General features: G+C 47.6%; 1 protein-coding gene across 1 annotated transcript in view; it reads right to left on the reverse strand.

The window, feature by feature from the left end:
* The window catches only part of nectin1b (nectin cell adhesion molecule 1b), an 81,118-nt gene extending 70,449 nt beyond the window's left edge, over positions 1-10,669 (reverse strand). The window contains exon 1 of the mRNA XM_027021072.3: positions 9,425-10,669. Coding sequence (XP_026876873.1) covers positions 9,425-9,479 — 55 coding nt within the window. The 5' untranslated portion in view covers positions 9,480-10,669. The remainder of the gene's footprint in view (positions 1-9,424) is intronic.
* Between the last annotated feature and the right edge of the window lie 7,730 nt (positions 10,670-18,399).

Here is an 18,399-nt window from a genome sequence, read left to right on the forward strand (position 1 = left end):
CTTCTGCCCTAGCCACAGCTACCACGATCACTACCCTTCTGCCCTAGCCACAGCTACCCCGATCACTACCCTTCTGCCCTAGCCACAGCTACCCCAATCACTACCCTACTGCCCTAGCAACAGCTACCCCGATCACCACCCTACTACCCTAGCCACAGCTACCCCGATCACCACCCTACTGCCCTAGCCACAGCTACCCCGATCACCACCCTACTGCCCTAGGCACAGCTACCCCGATCACTACCCTTCTGCCCTAGCCACAGCTACCCCGATCACTACCCTTCTGCCCTAGCCACACCTACCCCGATCACTACCCTACTGCCCTAGCCACAGCTACCCCGATCACCACCCTTCTGCCCTAGCCACAGCTACCACGATCACTACCCTTCTGCCCTAGCCACAGCTACCCCGATCACTACCCTTCTGCCCTAGCCACAGCTACCCCAATCACTACCCTACTGCCCTAGCAACAGCTACCCCGATCACCACCCTACTACCCTAGCCACAGCTACCCCGATCACCACCCTACTGCCCTAGCCACAGCTACCCCGATCACCACCCTACTGCCCTAGGCACAGCTACCCCGATCACTACCCTTCTGCCCTAGCCACAGCTACCCCGATCACTACCCTTCTGCCCTAGCCACACCTACCCCGATCACTACCCTACTGCCCTAGCCACAGCTACCCCGATCACCACCCTTCTGCCCTAGCCACAGCTACCCCGATCACCACCCTACTGCCCTAGCCACACCTACCCCGATCACCACCCTTCTGCCCTAGCCACACCTACCCCGATCACTACCCTACTGCCCTAGCCACAGCTACCCCGATCACCACCCTTCTGCCCTAGCCACAGCTACCCCGATCACCACCCTACTGCCCTAGCCACACCTACCCCGATCACCACCCTTCTGCCCTAGCCACACCTACCCCAATCACCACCCTTCTGCCCTAGCCACAGCTACCCCGATCACTACCCTGATGCACTAGCTAACCTCTTCATTACCTCATCAGCAGAGACTTTATAATGGAGACCAAGCCTAATGAGGTGCAACCAGCTTAAATGAGTCATTTGATGAGCCACACATTCCTTTAGGTTTCCATGATACGTTTTTTTTGTTTGTTTGTTTTTTATTACAGATCACGGCTAGAGTCCGACTGCTTACATCGCGGAGCAGCTGAGAAAGAACGGAGAGGGTGGCCAGACACGGGGGCCCGGGGGCGGGGCCACGCAGGGTCTGCAGCCTGGCATCACCCACCAGCCACGGGTGGTCCGGTGCCCCATGAAGTCAGGGTTCAGGCAGGAAAGGATAAAGTAAACAAACACTGACATGGTGGCAGGAGATGGAGAGAGAGACACAGAGAGAGAGAGAGAGCTGGGGGAAAAAAACATGGAACCCACCTCTCTATCCAGAGACCGGGGCGAAAGGGGAGGGGCTTAAGCATCTAATCTCCAAATCGCGATCAGGATTGGCAAAGCGGATTAATACCAAATCAGAGCCGCATGAGCGTGAATGGACCCCTCATTGATTTCCTCTGGCTCTAGTTGTCCAATTCGGCCAGTGAGACGTGACCCAGGACAGGATTTCAGGGTCAGGAGCGGAAAACTGCAGCTGCAGGTCACAGATAAAAGTGTACCGTGTTGCTGACTCTCACTCACTCAGGGAGTGTGTGTGTGTGTGTGTGTGTGTGTGTGTGTGTGTGTATGCGTGTGCGTGAAATGGAGTGTTTTTGTGCATATAGCCATAATGCATGTTCTGTGCACATGCACACACCCGCGCGCACACACTCATACGCAGGCTCATATACTCACTCAAAGACAAGCGCATGAGTAACATCTTAAAGCATCCTCACTCACCCACTACACGGGCTTCCCAAATCCCTATTCTTGGCATCATCAGACACTCGGCAGCAAAGACCTTTCACCGGCACCAAGAGTGTGGCTCACTCACACCACAGCCATATTTGTGTGTGTGTGTGTGTGTGTGTGTGTGTGTGTGTTGGGGGAGGAGAACTCTGCACACTCTCACACTTTATCCATTATTTACGTGCGGAGCTGGCCGGCATGTTTAATTCATGTCAGAGGTGCCGGGAGTCTCCACAGCAGCGGCACCGCTAAACGTGCCTCGCCAGCCCGTCCTCTGAGCGGGCCGTCAGCTTCCAGCTCGCGAAAAAAGCAAATCGGCCCTTTTGAGTCAGTGAGGACAAACCGTTGACTACGCCTACACCGAGCAGATCTGTGTCTAATTGGCGAAAGAATGGGATCACATGAAAAGCAAACCAAGCGTCACTTTGTGGGCGCGCGCGTGCCCGCCCGCCGGCTCTGTTAAACACGCTTTTATTAGCACCGGGAGAGGCTGGCGAGAGACACCACGGATCTCCGGGTCAAGCCGCTGGCTGTGGTCTTCCAGGAGAAAGTGGCGCGCCAAATTTGGAATCGGTTCCCGTCATGTTGCTCTTCCCTGCCTGGAAGAGCTTATCTGTGCATCACCTGCAAGAGGCCTGGAGCCAGGAGCGGTGGCAGGAGCAAACAGCCATTTGCGTTCCACTGCCAAACATCCGGCCCCGATGTCTGCATAATCACTTCAGTGCTAAAACGCCATTAAGCATGGCAGACATACCAAATGTGCCAAACACATCGCCATGTGTTGCTGGCTGGTAACTGTAGCTCTCTCTCTCTCTCTCTCTCTCTCTCTCTCTCTCTCTCTCTCTCTCTCCCTCTCTGTCTCTCTCCCTCTCTCTCTCTCTCCCTGTTTCGACGTTTTTCTTTCTCTCACGTTTCTCTCTCTCTCTCTCTCTCTCTCTCTCTCTCTCTCTCTCTCTCTCTCTCTCTCTCTCCCTTGTCCTTGGAAGACACAAAGACCAAGAGTGAGGGAGAAAGCCCCCATCAAGCTCCATGCTGAGCCTCCCGGCAGGGTGGCGCCCTATCCTTCATTCGGGAGGGGGTGTTAAGAAAACGCGCGTCGCCTCACTGATGAGCAGAGCAGCCTCCTCCTCGCTCCTGCCGACTCTGCTATGCCTCTGGAAACACACCTGTTCCTGATCACGCTTCATCTGCCCATTTGTTGTCAGAACAAAAAAGAAAAGAAAAAAAAAACAAAAACACATGGTCATGTCCCACAATTACGCCCACGCGCAGGACAGTAAAAGCATGAGAGGCAGAGAGAGCGAGACACTGCAAGGACTCGCAGCCCACACAGAGCGCGTGGTTAGGCTGGACAGACAGCCATCAAGGAAAGCACTTGTAGCTGGAGTCGACAGCCCGGTCACACAGAAAAGCTCAGATTAGCGTACTCGCTGTGTTGAGGAATAAGTGGATGACTAATTGCAATTAAATCTCATTCAGGAGTTTACCGGCTCCTCCTGCCCGGCGGCAACAGCGAGCGCAGAGCGGCGGAAAGCAAAATCGTTTGTTAACTTTGCGCACTGCCAAGTTATTAGTTGGATTACATTCTGCAAGCTATTGACAAATTCCCGTTCGGAATAATTGCATTTTCCTGACTAATGCTCGTCCACCGCCGAGAGTGTGTTCGCTCTCCCCAGAATGTTTAATCCGGCTGACATGAGGATTTGGCGACTGAAAATCTCCTTAACCTGCGAGCGAGGGAGGCTAATATCAGCTCGGGGGCGACCGTTGCTAAGGGCCCCTGACAGCGTGGATCGAACTGAAGAGCGAAGGAGGCCTGCTGGTCTGCTGTCGGCGTGGTGATCTGGAGCGCAGCGAGCGGAACGCCATTTAGCGCCGTAACGATCGGGAGGAGGCCGTGGCAGAAGCTCTTCCGGACAGGAGAAGAGCGATGTGCTAATGCTAATGCGCCAATCAGACGGCCATCAGACGGCGATAGTTACCGTTGTTACGACTGAGGCCGACGTCGGTCATCTCACGTCCGGGGTACCCGTTGCAGAGAGCAGGGGAGCTGTGGGGTGTTCTGCAGGTTTAGCACTGCTAGGCGGGGCTTAGGGGCGGCGCTTATGGTGGGACAGGGAACAGCCCATGCTAATAGCTCTCCGCGCTGTAAAATATATTTTTTAAATGTCTGGATCAGGCCTTGCAGATCATTTCTGACTGAGGAAAGAAGAAACCCACATTCCAAAGCCATCAATCAAGCGCTTGAGTCTGTAAATCCTTTATATCTAAGGATATACATCTATATATAAGAGTGTTAAATGCTATTTTCCTAAATAAACAAACAAGCAATATTAGTGCCACATGGGTATTAAAAAAAGAAAAAAAGAAAAAGAAAAGAGTATCTGCCTACATTCTGCAGCAGTGTGACCGGTCCATACACCGAACCGTGGCTCCTACCCACGGAGATTTCCTGCATGTTGAACATCAGCGAGGCTGCAGAGACGACAAGCTACTGCACGTGTTTCACTTGATAAAACATCCGTGTGGCCAGAGTACACGGTGAATGAAACTGACATAATATACCTGGCAAATTTCCTGTCGGGGTGACACTTATAATACGATAAGTGCCGTAGCGCGAAGGAGCCTTTCGGAGACTGCAGAAACATGTTTGAACGCATGGTGGAGAGCACTAGCCGATAAGAGGCTGAGCACACACTACTAGCGAGCAGACATAATGCAGGGGGCGTGGGATTACCTGTATGTCATTCAGTTAAAGGAGGAAAACAAGAAAAAGAAAACAAAAGCATATTTCAAACTATTCCTGATACGCAATACGCGTGGAACTGATGCGCCACATCATTTCTTTCATTGCACAAGCAATTATCAAATTTGCTCACAGGCCTGAGGAACAGCAACGCATTCATAACGCGCTGGCTGGATCGACCCGCTGATCGACAGAAAGGATGGAAGGGCAGAGGGAAAGGAAGGCACGTCAACAAACCTCCCCCGAGGTGCACTTCCCAAATCCCCTCGGCCCGATCGGCGGGATGGAGGGTCAGAGGATTCCGCTATGAAGTGCGGCTGGGTGGATGGTTTATGAAAGCACGGTCCCCGGCTCTGTAGTAACTCAGTGAAAATCGACAGCTGTGAAGTCAAGTCCTTCCTTATCCAAACTGGATGGATTTTAAGTATAAAATCCTTCAAATCTGTGTGATCCGGGGGTCTGGCAGGGCAGGGCTCGAGAGCCTATGGATTGGTGATTTCATAACATCACAGGATGAGAACATGTCAAAATGGCAACCATTTCAGTGAAAACACAGCTTAATGAATCCCTGAACCAGGTTGTTTCTCACGAGTACTGGAGGATGTAACCGACTTCCATTGTCTAAATACGTTCTATGGACACACACACACACACACACACACACACACACACACACACACACAGCTTGTCTGGTTTCTATCTTCAGTTGTGGGGGTCACAACAGGTTGTATATCACTTAGTGCTTCAAAGGAGCTTGACTTTAATAGGCCACCTCTTTGACCTCAGGCTGAATGACCGAATTCCTGTGTTTGCATGTAAATAAGACTATACACACATGAACATGCGCGCACATGCGCACACACGTTCCCAACCCCCTCCCACCATATTTATTTCCACTCAGAGAAAGCTCATTCATTTTCTGCCTGTCCTGTGAATGCTGTCACGCTGCTCCAGGCTATTTGATTCTGCTCGTCTTAAAGAGTGTCGCCAAAACCCGCACGTTAAAAGCACCGCCCAGATGTCGCTACTGTGGCCAATGAGGGAATCAAAGCACAGCGGAAATTTAAAGGGATGCTGCTGTCTGACTGAACTGCTTCAAAGGACATCACGACACAGTTGGCCCGGCCTGAGATCCGATCCTGATCTTCAAAACAGGCCAAGGGATCACCTCCGCAGAAATCAGGCGAGACGTTCCGATCAAAGAAAGAGCCCTCGACTCTAACTGGCATCGCTGCAACATGCAGTTACCATGCCCGTCTACTCACACAAAATCATATGCAAGTTATAAATGGTAACAAAGCTTTAAAAGGCAATGGAGTTAGTCAGGATAATGAGGGTATCATTACGGAAACCAGTGGTCCAAAGATCTTCTCTTTTCTAATCAAGATGGTGTAAATGGAAACACAAGCCAAACCACTAAGACACTGCGTAGGAGAACATCCCTGAAGGATAAGAGTGTGTGCCGGTCGATCCCAGACCGATGCCAAGTTACTGAGAGCCACTCACAAAGCCATTAATGGAAAAACATAAAGAAAAAAAACCCATGGCTTTTTTAATGTTTTAATAGCAGCATTTTCTTTTTTCCTGCTTTTTTTTTTTTTAAATTTCACCAAGGTCTCTGTAGCTTTCAAGGTTTCCTGTGCTTATGAAGGGTTCTCTGAATCTAAGGCAGAGCAGAGTCTTTCCACATCCAGTATAAACAACCAAAGCAGCTTGGGTCGAAATGTGTGGCCCAAAACCCTTTCTTTTATGGTACTTTTTGGGGATTTGACTTTAGAGGCCTCACAGGATTAACGTGACCAGCTCCAACACCGTGATAAACCTCACTGGCGCGTCTCACCTTGAAACATCCTACTTTGATGGATTGATACTTGCTCTAAAATTTCATAAGGGAAAAATATGAGCAACGGTGATCAAAATTCTACTAAGATTCTCTCTTTATAAAGAGAGGAAAAGCAAGCTTTACTAACGTCAGGAGAAAAGTAACCAGTAGCAGTGAAACCTATGAAAGGGTGACTGAAATCCTCTGCTGAAATGTTGAATCTGGGGAGTATCAGCAATTGTTATGTGTGCTCTCTTTGTAGGAATAAGTTACACAATCAATAGCTCGGTTTCTTTCCTTATCTCCATTTAATCTTTTATGATTTGCCCACTTAATGACACTAAGCCAGAAATCTCCTCAAAGCAGCCTAATTGATTCTCCCTTTTGGTTTTTAAGAGAATAAGAGGAATACTGCTCAGACATGCTGCGTCCAAGGGCACATAACTACACTCACACACACATGCATACACACGCACACACACACTGCATGTTCCTCTTCATATTAAAAATTAGTGTGAAGGGGTTGCCCCTGTGCTGATGGCAAACCTTAAAATGAGTCTTGGAGGAGGCCCTCTACAAATTGGAAGTGGAATCTGAAAGAGCATTGCTCAAAAAGACACTAATGACATCATAGAGTATGAACATAATGAATAATCTACCCTCATCCATTTCAGAAAATATCGATAGATAAGCACTTTGGGGGCAGTGGGGGTCGGCAGCAAATCACACAGAAACGGGTTGGATCACACAGTTAACAGGTTGGATGTTGGCAAGACCAGACCGTGAAGCTGACGGTGCTCTATGGGCGATGTTTATCTGGTTCTGTGGGAAAAAAAAGGGAACAGGAGGAGATTCCAGTCCTGTTTCCCCATGTGCTGATCCTGGCACTGAGTGACTGTTAGTCTAACAAGAAGCAGCATGTTCCCATAATTCATCAAGCAGCTTTAATCTTAAGCTTGAAATCAGTGTTCATTCTGCTACACTGGGAACCATGATCTTTTGAAAATCTAAAATAAGCACCATGTTATCAGTCGTGACATGCATATGTGCACACAGCCTGTATTTTTTTTTCTTATTATTTTAAGCAATTTGTGCACTTCAGGAGAAGAAGAAAAAATAAAAATAATGTCCCAGTGGCTTGTACAACTGCCTCTCCAGCTGCTAATTAGAAGAGACATTCGTTTTGGGTTTTTTTTTGTTGTTTGTTTTTAAATCAAGCACGCGCTGAACAAAGGAAGCTGAATTCAAGGCGCGCTGTGTGCATATGGATTCAGACTGCACACTGCCCACAGCACTCTGGACTGGTCAGTGGGCAGTGGCCGGGTTCGTGCTCTCCCCGAGACAAGGCTGCTGGGAATGCAGGGGACGCAAGCGTTTGTGAGAGATCATGGCCTCGCCCCAGTCCGCCCCCGCCGAGCATTTGCATTTCCAAGGCTCAGAATCACAAGTCGCGACTTGCAAACAAATTACCCACAACTTGAACGTCTTGGATAAGTCTAAGTTTAAGGGAGGCCGATGCTGAGTCGAGGGTTAAAGACACGACGCTACAACGCAGGAAAAGCACCCGGAGATCACCTCTTAAAATATAATTAAACTGTTGGAAAAAAAAAACAAAAAACAATAACAAGACTAGAGCCACAGTAGGAGGAACGCCAGGAAAAGCCTCGAAAAGTTCGAAACAGCGGGCAGCCAGCATTTCATGTTTGTTTGTAGAAAGCAATGATATTGTGTACCCAAGGTCAAAGGGGTCTGGTGAAAAATCGATGCGGCTAGGCTAGGAATGGAGATGTGCTGGCCGTCACGCGACCACCCCCCTTGTTGACCCCTATACACCTGTTTTGGCCGGCCAGGCTCGTTAAGACCGACGCGCTGGGGGCAAGTCTGCCCGAGCCCAGAGAGCAGCCTTCACATCACTCCGTTTGTGACTAACATTAGAGGTCGGCGGGGTGGTATTGATTGGGAAATGTACTTTCGAAGAGCGGTTTATTAAAAGCCCTCCCCCCCATGAACGCTAGGCCCACGGGAGCACTGACAAAAGTCTCCCAGAACAGTAACTACCAGGTGATCAAAAGGCAGGCGCAGCTGGATTTCAACCCCCACGTCTGAATCATCTGGCGATTTCACTCGGCGATTTATCACTTCCCCAGGAAGCCGGGGTCTGCAGAAGCTTATCCAACGAGAACAGGATCTGGAAACTGAGAGGCAAGCCCGACTGCCCCGTGCACTCAAATGAATCGAGTGCCTGTCCCTTTTGAGCAGTTGAACAGTGTCTGATGCATACACCTACTCCTTCAATGCGTCACTCTGGTATATTTAACACTCAAACGTCTTGCAAATTAAAACACATCAAATTTTAATATTGTAACAAATGGGTTGACGCATCTTGAGTCAACGGACAGGACCTCTTAAGCAAATGTGTATATAAATGTTATTAACATCCAAGGCAATCGTGCGTTCTGTCGTCATGAACCGGAGCCTCCGTGAATTGGAGCAAACTCATTATCGTTGTCTTCACATTTGAACATGGGGAGAGCCAAAAGAGCCAGTCCTTTATTTCCCATATGCTCAAGAGAGCAGTGCCTTTCAAAACAAATATTTGATTATCTTCTCGTAATTTAGATGTACCCTGTGGTCATTATCTTCCTTTTCTTTTACCTGAGCTTTCAACTGATTAGATGGACATCACTCTTAACGACCGACATCACATTTTCATTTCGTGCCGCATATGTCGCCATCTGCCTGCATAGCCCGTAACGCAGCTCTCTTCAATACTGGCTTTACACTCTGGCTATTAGCCAGTTTTTATTTATTCAATTTGCGCTGTAACATGTTTAAATTCATAGCAATGTACATGAAGGCACTGGTTAAAACGCTTCGTTAAAGACCGAGAACAGCTACTGTGAGCTTCTTACAAAAGGTTGTCTTGTATGGTAAACAGTTTGAATTGTCCATTTGGTTTAGATAAACCGAGAGCGCAATTTACTTACTTGACGCATTCATAAGCATCAGCAGGAGTATCCAACAGCTCGCCAACATCGCCATACTTTACGCCTTATGCCAAATATCCGATCTGAAATCCCCGACACTGGATAGACGTGATCAGTTCAGACCGCTTCGGTGAGGCATATAACTTCAACGAGATCCCTAGTCCAAATCCCGAAAAGAGGACCAGTCGGGGAATGTATGCTTTCAACGGGGACGGGAAACCTGGAGTAAAACAATGCACTTCAAAGTGCGTTTGCAGTTGTTCCCTTCCTGGTGACTCCGAGTATTGTAATTCGAGTGTAGCGGCGGAGAGAGTTACGTGTCGTCAGGTACTCCTCCAGCTCGATCAGATAATAAAGCCACGGTAATTACGAGCAGATGCACGGCGAGCAGCGCGCGGTACTTCGCCCGGTTTGCGGGACCAAAAAGGTCGCGCGAGTTGCCGGTTGCTAAACGTGGACGAATAGTCGGGAAAGAACAAAACAAGTTCAGATAGGAGCGGTTTTCAGGTCAAGGGCTTCCGCAACGAACAACGAGCGCCAAGCTTCGCGTCCAATGCGGCGGCGAGTCGTTGTTCTCTGCCTCCTGTTAGTAAGTACGGAGAGGGGGCGGGGGAGGTAATCGATGCTTCGGTGACAAGTTCCCCCCCAAAAAGAACCTCGGCGCGAACTCGTCTTAATAATTCGCCCCTGTATAAGTCAGCGCTCCGAACTCCCGCTCCTCGTGGTCCGACGCAGAAATGCTTTCTCCTCCACTTTAGTTTGCCCGGGACACGCGATGCTCGAAGTTCTAACGGTCCCGGTTAGTTTCCCCTCAGTCTGGGAATACGGGGATTAGAAGATTGATTTCCCGGGGTGTCTGCGGCTGGCAGAACGCGCGCGCATCTGTCCGTTCTGTCGCGACCAAACAAACGGGGGGAGTGCTGAGCCCGTGGCGGAGATCCCGGGTTATCCCGGCTTCCAAAGCAAAGCTGAGCGACCTGAGCTGCTACGAGGCAGCAGGCGAGCGCCGGAGAGAGATCCGAACCGGGTGACGTTAGATAAAGGAGGGGCTTCGACTATCATGCGGAGTAGGTGTAGACTTATCCGCCATCGGGCAAAGTTGGGTGAAGTGATTTTAAAGATACAGACGCACGTTCATGAACGAGCATGGACTTGTGAGACGCCTTCGGAACGGATGTCAAAACTCTTCTGCCTTCGCATCGCGTTTACTGGCTAAATGGCTTAAAACCATTTCTGAATCGATTACAGTGTTATGTATTATGCAAACATCATCCTGAAGAAGAAAGCCCAGTAGAACACCTAATGGTAAACAGCGCAAGACTGTTGCATTGCGAGCTACTGGCATGAGATTTTAAATTCATGTACGCACTTCAGTCACCCAGGCACAAGTTCGGCACGGTAATGTAGGATAAAGCGAAAGCCAAGTTGACTGGTTATGAGGAGACAGCAAAACACCTCCCCCTGCTGGACGTTGGTGCGCTGGCCGAGGAGCTCTCCTGGAGGGCTAGCCGGGGCACCGCCAAGCTCGGCTGACGGAGGCGTGTCACCGTGATAAACATTTATTGGCTTTACAAATGTTTTACTAGCCATGCTTCATTATTAAGGCGAGAATCGTTCTTGTGAATGATGTCGGGCGCTGGTATATTCCTGCCCGTTTGATTAAAATCGAATCTAGCATTAACGTCTCCATGGTACAAAATTAGGCTGCACGTTTTTTTGTTTTTTTGTTGTTGTTTTTTTTTTGTAAACTTAGATGAGTTTGTCATTAAAATGAACATCTTAAAGGGCAAGCCTGACTTGCTGAAAATGCTTATGATATAGTAATATATAGTTATGATATAATTATGATGTACTTCTGGCATTGGCTTATGGATGGGGCAGACTCGCTCAAGCTGATGGTACAAATAGGAGCTTTTCATGCTAAATGAATAAAGCATAATTGGCAACACAGAGACAGCGTGCAGGGTTTCCTGTAGGCTTCTACAAAGCCAGAGCTGTGAAGCCAGAGCTGTAGAGAGGCTCTGCTCAGCAGGAGCAATGACCTCCACGTGGCCACGTTATCCACAGATCAGTCGAGGGGAAGAACTCACACTTCACCACTGCACACACAGTCTCTCCGGGTTGCAAGACACACAAGACAGAGTTACGTAACATATAAGCCTGAAGGAAAAGAAACAGAAGAGTGCATGAAAGATGGGATGCACACACACACACAGACACACGGACGCATGCACACACACACATACACATACACACCCATTCATACACACACACATACATTCTCATACATTCTCATATACACATACATTCACACATGCACATACACTCATATATACACACATACACACACTCAACACATATACACTCACGGCAACATTCACACAGACACACACACACGCACACACTGATACGTGCATATATGTGTGTGTGTGTGTCTGCTCTATTGTACAATACACAGCCCATATGATCCTTGCTTGTCTTTACTTGTCCAGTAGCTTGGCCAGGGTACATACACACACCACCTCATGAGGATTAACACAAATGACCCCAGGAGTGAGACTGCCTCACGTTGGGATTGATTTAACGATCTGTTGGCTCGCTAGAGTGAATGAACATATTCCCTCCAAATCCTGTAGGGTGGACCAAGAACTTGGCCAAAAATGCACAATCCAATCAAGTGCGTTCCAACTTGTACTTCAAGGTCTCCGATGAAAGCAGCGGCCTGATTTCTTGGGCTCCCTGCTAAACTCATGTGGACACATATTGATTGCATTTCTGAAGTGTGTGATAAGCATTTGGAACTGGTCTTCTTCACTTGATGTGGATATCAGTATTGATCGGGGGGGCTTACCATCTGATCAATATATAATCTAAGGGTTTAGAACTAACCTTGATTCAGAATCGGGATGTGATTCGGGGAATACGGCAGATGGCAGGTTGGTACAGGTCATAATTCAAAGGGAGAACATATTGTGCAGGGCACTCCCCATTTGGGTAGCATAAGCACATATGCACTGTACTCCATTAAAGACATATGTTTGGCTGTGCAGGCAAGGGATCAGAAATCCACAAGCCAGGAAACATGTGGTATTATTTACAATATTATTATGGTACAAAAATATCAATGTATAAAACTGTGTACTGATCTAACCCCTTATCCTATTTGGGGGATATAGTTTATTGCTTTCCACTTGGGAGTTCTACTGTGTATGTATACACTTTGTATTTTAATGAAGAATTCAGTGTGTTGTTTGTGTGTGTGTGTGTGTGTCTGTGTGTGCTTTGTTTATACTGTGATTGAAATGTAAAAAAAATGCATACAAACAATTGTATAACATCTAAGGTACAGAAGGCTAGAATGCCCCATGAGGCAAGATGGCAGACACAAAGAACAAAAACGTAGTTCCACACGACAAACTACGACTCGAACATGCACGGCGGCCCTGAGAAGAGTTGGCAATCGCGGGTGCTGTTTATTTTTCACCCGGGTTTTGCTTTATTGCTTTGCTGACAGAATAATCAAACCCTCCGTTACAAGCTGCTTGCAGCCACGGCGGTAAGTGCCCCGATGAGCCCGGTAGTTGCGCTCTCCTCCGCTGCCTCGCTTTCTCTTTCCTGCTTGTTTACGTTTTAAGACGCGGGAGGTGAAGCGCTCGCGCAGATTGCTTGTTCGGTCCCCTCACGTACATGATTACTGTGATTTCCTTTCTTTTTTCTTCTTTGCCAATTAGGACTTTGATGTGATTTGTAAATGGCGCCGTTGTTACAAGCCCCATTTCGTTTCTTGTTCTTCGTCACACCATCCTCCCTCCACCCCCATCCCCCACCCTCCTCCACCACCACCACCACCACCACCTCCATCCCCCCCGAACTCTATCAAGAAAGCCATTCGCGAAAAAAAAAAAAAGAATCACGTTATTATTATTAAGAATGATTGAAAACATGGACCAGCGCGTGCAGAAGAACCGCACAGCACGAGGCCTGTGCCGCTCGCGATTCAGCCGCCACCGCGAGGCCGACTCGGCCTGGCCATCTGCGGCTCGCCAGGTCCGGCCATCTGTGGTGCGTTTGCCGTCCCCGCCGTCCCCCTGTCCCTCGTCCCTGACACCCTGTCACCGGAAGACTGTATGCACCTCAGCTTGGTGCGGCTGTCCCTGGCGAGCGCTCCTGTTGCGTGGTCGCGTCAGGTCAACGTCTGTCAGCCGCCAGCGATTAGAGCGGAGACGTGCGTGCGGCTGGGTGTCAACTCTGCGCTGGCGGCCAGTGCGTCGGCTCCGCTGCAGCAGCACGGGGCACCTGTCAGCGAGAGGAACGTGATCGCACGCTGCCTGGAGTAAAGCCCTGCCACACCGGCATGCCTCGTCCTCATCCTTTACAGGCTCACGCACGCCACACGACAGTTGCCCGCATTCAGTCCACTTAAATGCAGACCTGGGCTTGTGGCATTTCCATACACACACACACACACACACACACACGCACACACACGCACACACACGCACACACAAATGCATATTTTATATATATATATATATGGTTTAAAAAGACAGAAGGCTAAAGTCATAGTGCACTATTAATAGGTGTTACAGAAGAACTGCATAATTAATTGATTTCATATGGTTATCGTGATTTAGAAAGAACATAATCTTTTGAATGGCAAGAGCTGTGATTTTCATTACACTTTAATTACAACGCATTGAATATTCTCAAGATTCTTAATATTTAAAGACTGCTTTATTGCTTTGCTAAGTTGTGTTATATGATGAAAATAGTTGTAATAGTTCTGTAATAGTGCTGCTTAAATGAAATATAGATGTGATGACATCATTAATTTAAATCATGTCATTTAGAGTAAGATGTGTTTGTAATTATGCTTGAGAAATGTTTGTTACTATGAGGATGACGAATATACATCTGGAGTTCAATTTATGGTACATAACTTGGAGAGCAACATTCGAACACTGATTGAGAAGAACCATAACTCATTCATCGCTATACAAAACATATGATGATGATAATGAAGTGGTTACATAGGATAAAGTAACACATACACACACAGGTTACAGTAACACACTAAAAGCACACAGGTAAGGGTAAGACATGTATATGGGTTATAGTAATGTGCCTGCAAGGTCTCTCACATGGGGCCAAACCACTGGTTTCCTTTGTGAATACTTTTATAAACTTTTTTTTTTTATATAACAACAGCCTCCCAGGGAAATATCCTCTTATTGCAACAGCGTGTTAGCGGCTCACGTAACTTGGGTTAAAACGTGAAAGAGCAATTTTGTCTTTTATCAAATGATTTTGCCAGCGTAGTGGAAAGGAATGCCCACCTCTGCAAGTGAGCGAAGCAAACGAATTCAGCCTCACGCAACCGACTGCTTCTCCCCTACACACACCGCAAGCCATGATATTGTGAACATTTTGCAAGTATGGGGGCAAAGATGCCAGTTCACACACACAATCCAGAACGTTCACTGGCTATCTTTGTTTCTCTGATGTCTTTTTTATGGGTTGTGTGTGTTACTTCTCTTCCAAACCATATATGCCTCATGCAATCTGGAAGCGGACAGATCGGCTTAGAGGATTGGTGCAGCATCCTGCTCGGCAGGGAGGTTTGAGTAATATGGCAAGCAGGTTATGAGCTGTGAAACAGGCCTGATGCACATTTATGCACATTAATGTAGGTATTTCATGTACTCTTACAATGCTTGCTATCATGGACCTCCAGGTCTCCACCCCATCCCTGTCCGTGCCTCAGGTCAGGAGTATCAGTGGAACCTGCAGAGCCACTGCAGAGTTATTAAATCATATCAGAGGGACATGCTGTCATGTCCTGACAGAGATGCAGCAGTTGTGGACATACCATCTCTGTTGTTTAAGCCTGCTTTATGTCCTGCACATGCTGGCATCTGCATGTCATATACAATCCACCTCACATGCAAGGACTGTGTGCATGCACGCACATGCACAAATGCACATTTCAAAAAAGAAAGCAGTGGTAGTCATAGTCTATGATTTTTGTAATCTGTGTGTGTGTGTGTGTGTGTGTGTGTGTGTGTGTGTGTGTGTGTGTGTGTGTTTGAACCCTGCCTTGATGACACTAAGCCCAAGGGACAGAATGACCAAATTGATTTTGCTACCCTAGACTTTAGCCCAAGGCAAACTTTCATCTACTTTCAAAGAGGTACATCATTAAAAATTCTTTGCTCAAAAAATGTATTTCTGTTGGCAACCATTAGTTTGTATTTACATTTCATAATTTATTTATTACTGGCTTGGTCTATTACCATAAAGGGAAAAGGGTCTTTGTCAGTAATCTGCAGTTAAGGTAATGGCAAAGCCTTGCCTGAGCGAGAGGGAGAAAGACAGTCAGAGAAAGAGAGAGAGAGAGAGGGAGAGAAAGAGAAAGAGAGAGAGGGAGAGTGGGAGAGAGGGAGAGAGAGACAAAGAGAAAGACAAAGCGAGAGACAGCTAAAGAGAGAGCCTGTTAAGTAAATGTGGCAATGAAATTCCTCACTGCTCTGAAAGCTTGAACAAATCAGACAGCATGTCACACTCTCTTTCTCCAAAGCAATGCAATGAGCTTCACACTCAACAACTGTGAAGAACACACACACACGCACGCACGCACGCGCGCACACACACACACACACAAATTTAGAAAAGAACACGGGAAATAACGGCTCTAGTTCTACTTGAACTGTCCATTTCAAAAAGGTAAAGTAGGGATAGTGAATGTTGTTCAATGCAAATTAAAGTCTCTTGTTTCTTTTGAGATGCAAGACAGTGAAGAAATATGTTGTTGAATAACAGTTGGTTTGCCTCAGTGGCCACTGTTCTGGTTGCTTCCCTTGAACTATAATGTCATTTCTCTCTGTTTTCTAAAAACTACATTATCTTTCTTTCGCTTTTCTGTTTGATACAGCTTCAATTATCTTCAAGATTCAAGTTATTCATTGAAGATATATACTTTATAGGGACACCACTATCTATAATAGAAGGATTTGGGCTAATTCATTCAGTAGTATACTCAATATCATTTGATTCTAATACTAGGAATACTTAATATCCTAAGTAATAAGGAAACATCGTACTGACATCTAATTCTATCTTGTCCCTTAAGTGCGACTAATTAGCCAACGGTAGCTTTGAGCTTCTGTGTTGCTTCGTTAGTGCTGCACTAAAGCTCTGGGGCCAGCACTGCTAACACGCCGAAAAAAACAGCCACCAAGCAGTATGATGCAAACGCCAGACAATGTAGCAGTGACTAACACTGACAGGAATAATTCTGTGATTTACAGCCTCGCTCAGAGCCGGCCGGCTAAACGATGGATGACCCTAATACCACGTTGATTCATCTCTGAGCTGCTGCACTTTTGATAGGCTTGTCATAGCTCACGGTTCACGTTAGACACAACTACATTTTCCCCTCCAACCCCCCGCTCATCAAATGGTTACATTTAGATGGAATATCAGTCCTTAACATCACACAGATGTGCCTGAGAGCAATGCTTGTTGATATCACTGGACCGCAGGATTGTAGCAACCCCATCTCCGACGAACCCCCCACCACCTGCTAAAGCTTAACAGAAGAATAAAAGCAAGTGATAAGACCAGCACATAAATCACTCCCCCCCCACCCCAACGCCTCAGTTTGGGACTGTCCTAAGGAATAGTCGTAGGACTGAAACAGATTACTGCTGTCAAAATCTGTGATGAAAGCAATTAGCACCTCAGGCTTTCAGATAGTCACAGTCTGCGTGTAGGTAATGAATTTAGCTCATCCACAGTTTGCTCACTCTCCATTCCACCTAATGTTGTAACAAATATCGGCCACTGGCGAATCCAGCTGCCGTCGCTAATCTGTCTTGAGAGCGACTACTTTCCTGCCTCGCAAGAAATGATTGTCCGACACGTTCATACTTCCCGGAACTCAATTACATTATCTCGCATCATTTATAACTTGCTGCTCACAGTGAAACGCAACGATCCGCGTACGCATTTTGTTCATAGTGCAGAGTCATTTTAATAATAATAATAATAATAAAAAAAAACTTTAAAAAAAACCCAATTATGACTCAAGTACGACTTGGGAGCACTGCAGCCAGCGCCACGCATGGGCCTGCCATGCTGAACCCTGACCCGGACCTCTGATCTCTGACTCCCACACTGACCCTGCTCTCCCCCACCCGGAATGGGGTCTGGCCTCTCTCACCTCTCTTCCAATGCGTTCTGAGAACTTACGCAGAGCCCGGGTCCCTTTGCCTGACTGCCTCTCTCCCGTACGGCTCTGCAGTGCGGTAGATTGGCTCTGCCATGCCCACAGCGTGCGATCTGTGACAGCTAATGGTTAGTCTCTGAGGTGTGCCAAGCAGAGAAGACAGAGCTGCAAGAGTGCACATCAAAAGCTTATCTGAGGCTCGCCTCCGCACCTGTAAATAAAACATGCCCCGGATGAATAGTCTTGACTTGTTAGATGGGAACAGGAGAAGTTTCGATTGAGAGCAGAAAGGTGCTATTGGAGAACAGCGTTTCTTTCATGCCTCTTTTAGCCTTGTGCACCTTGCTACTTTTGTGCACATCAAACGGCTAAAGTTTGCCGCTTTCAGCCGTTGGGTTATTGAACCCTGGAGCAAAGTTAAATATATCCCATACCCCAACCCCCCCCCCCGCCCGCCCGCTTCATACTGACTCATCATGAATACATCGAATACGAGACTATAATCAAAGACAGCAATGCACCATGGGTCCTGTAGTTCTACAACAGCCTACCCTGGGGCCTTCTCCATCCCTCCTGTCCGGTAATCGACCCACTATTCAGAGGCTAGCTGTTTGTGCAGGTCCTAGCCTTGCCGGCATGCGCCGGGGCGTTTAAAATGCGTACGCCCGAGCGGCACAGTCACTGTTTATGATGACAAGAGGCAAGCATTTGCTGATGCTGCATGGTTAAAGTCCACGGAGCACTTTGG

The sequence above is a fragment of the Electrophorus electricus genome, chromosome 6 (genome assembly GCF_041902795.1).
Source record: "Electrophorus electricus isolate QZ-2024a chromosome 6, ASM4190279v1, whole genome shotgun sequence".
NCBI classification, from domain to species: domain Eukaryota; kingdom Metazoa; phylum Chordata; class Actinopteri; order Gymnotiformes; family Gymnotidae; genus Electrophorus; species Electrophorus electricus.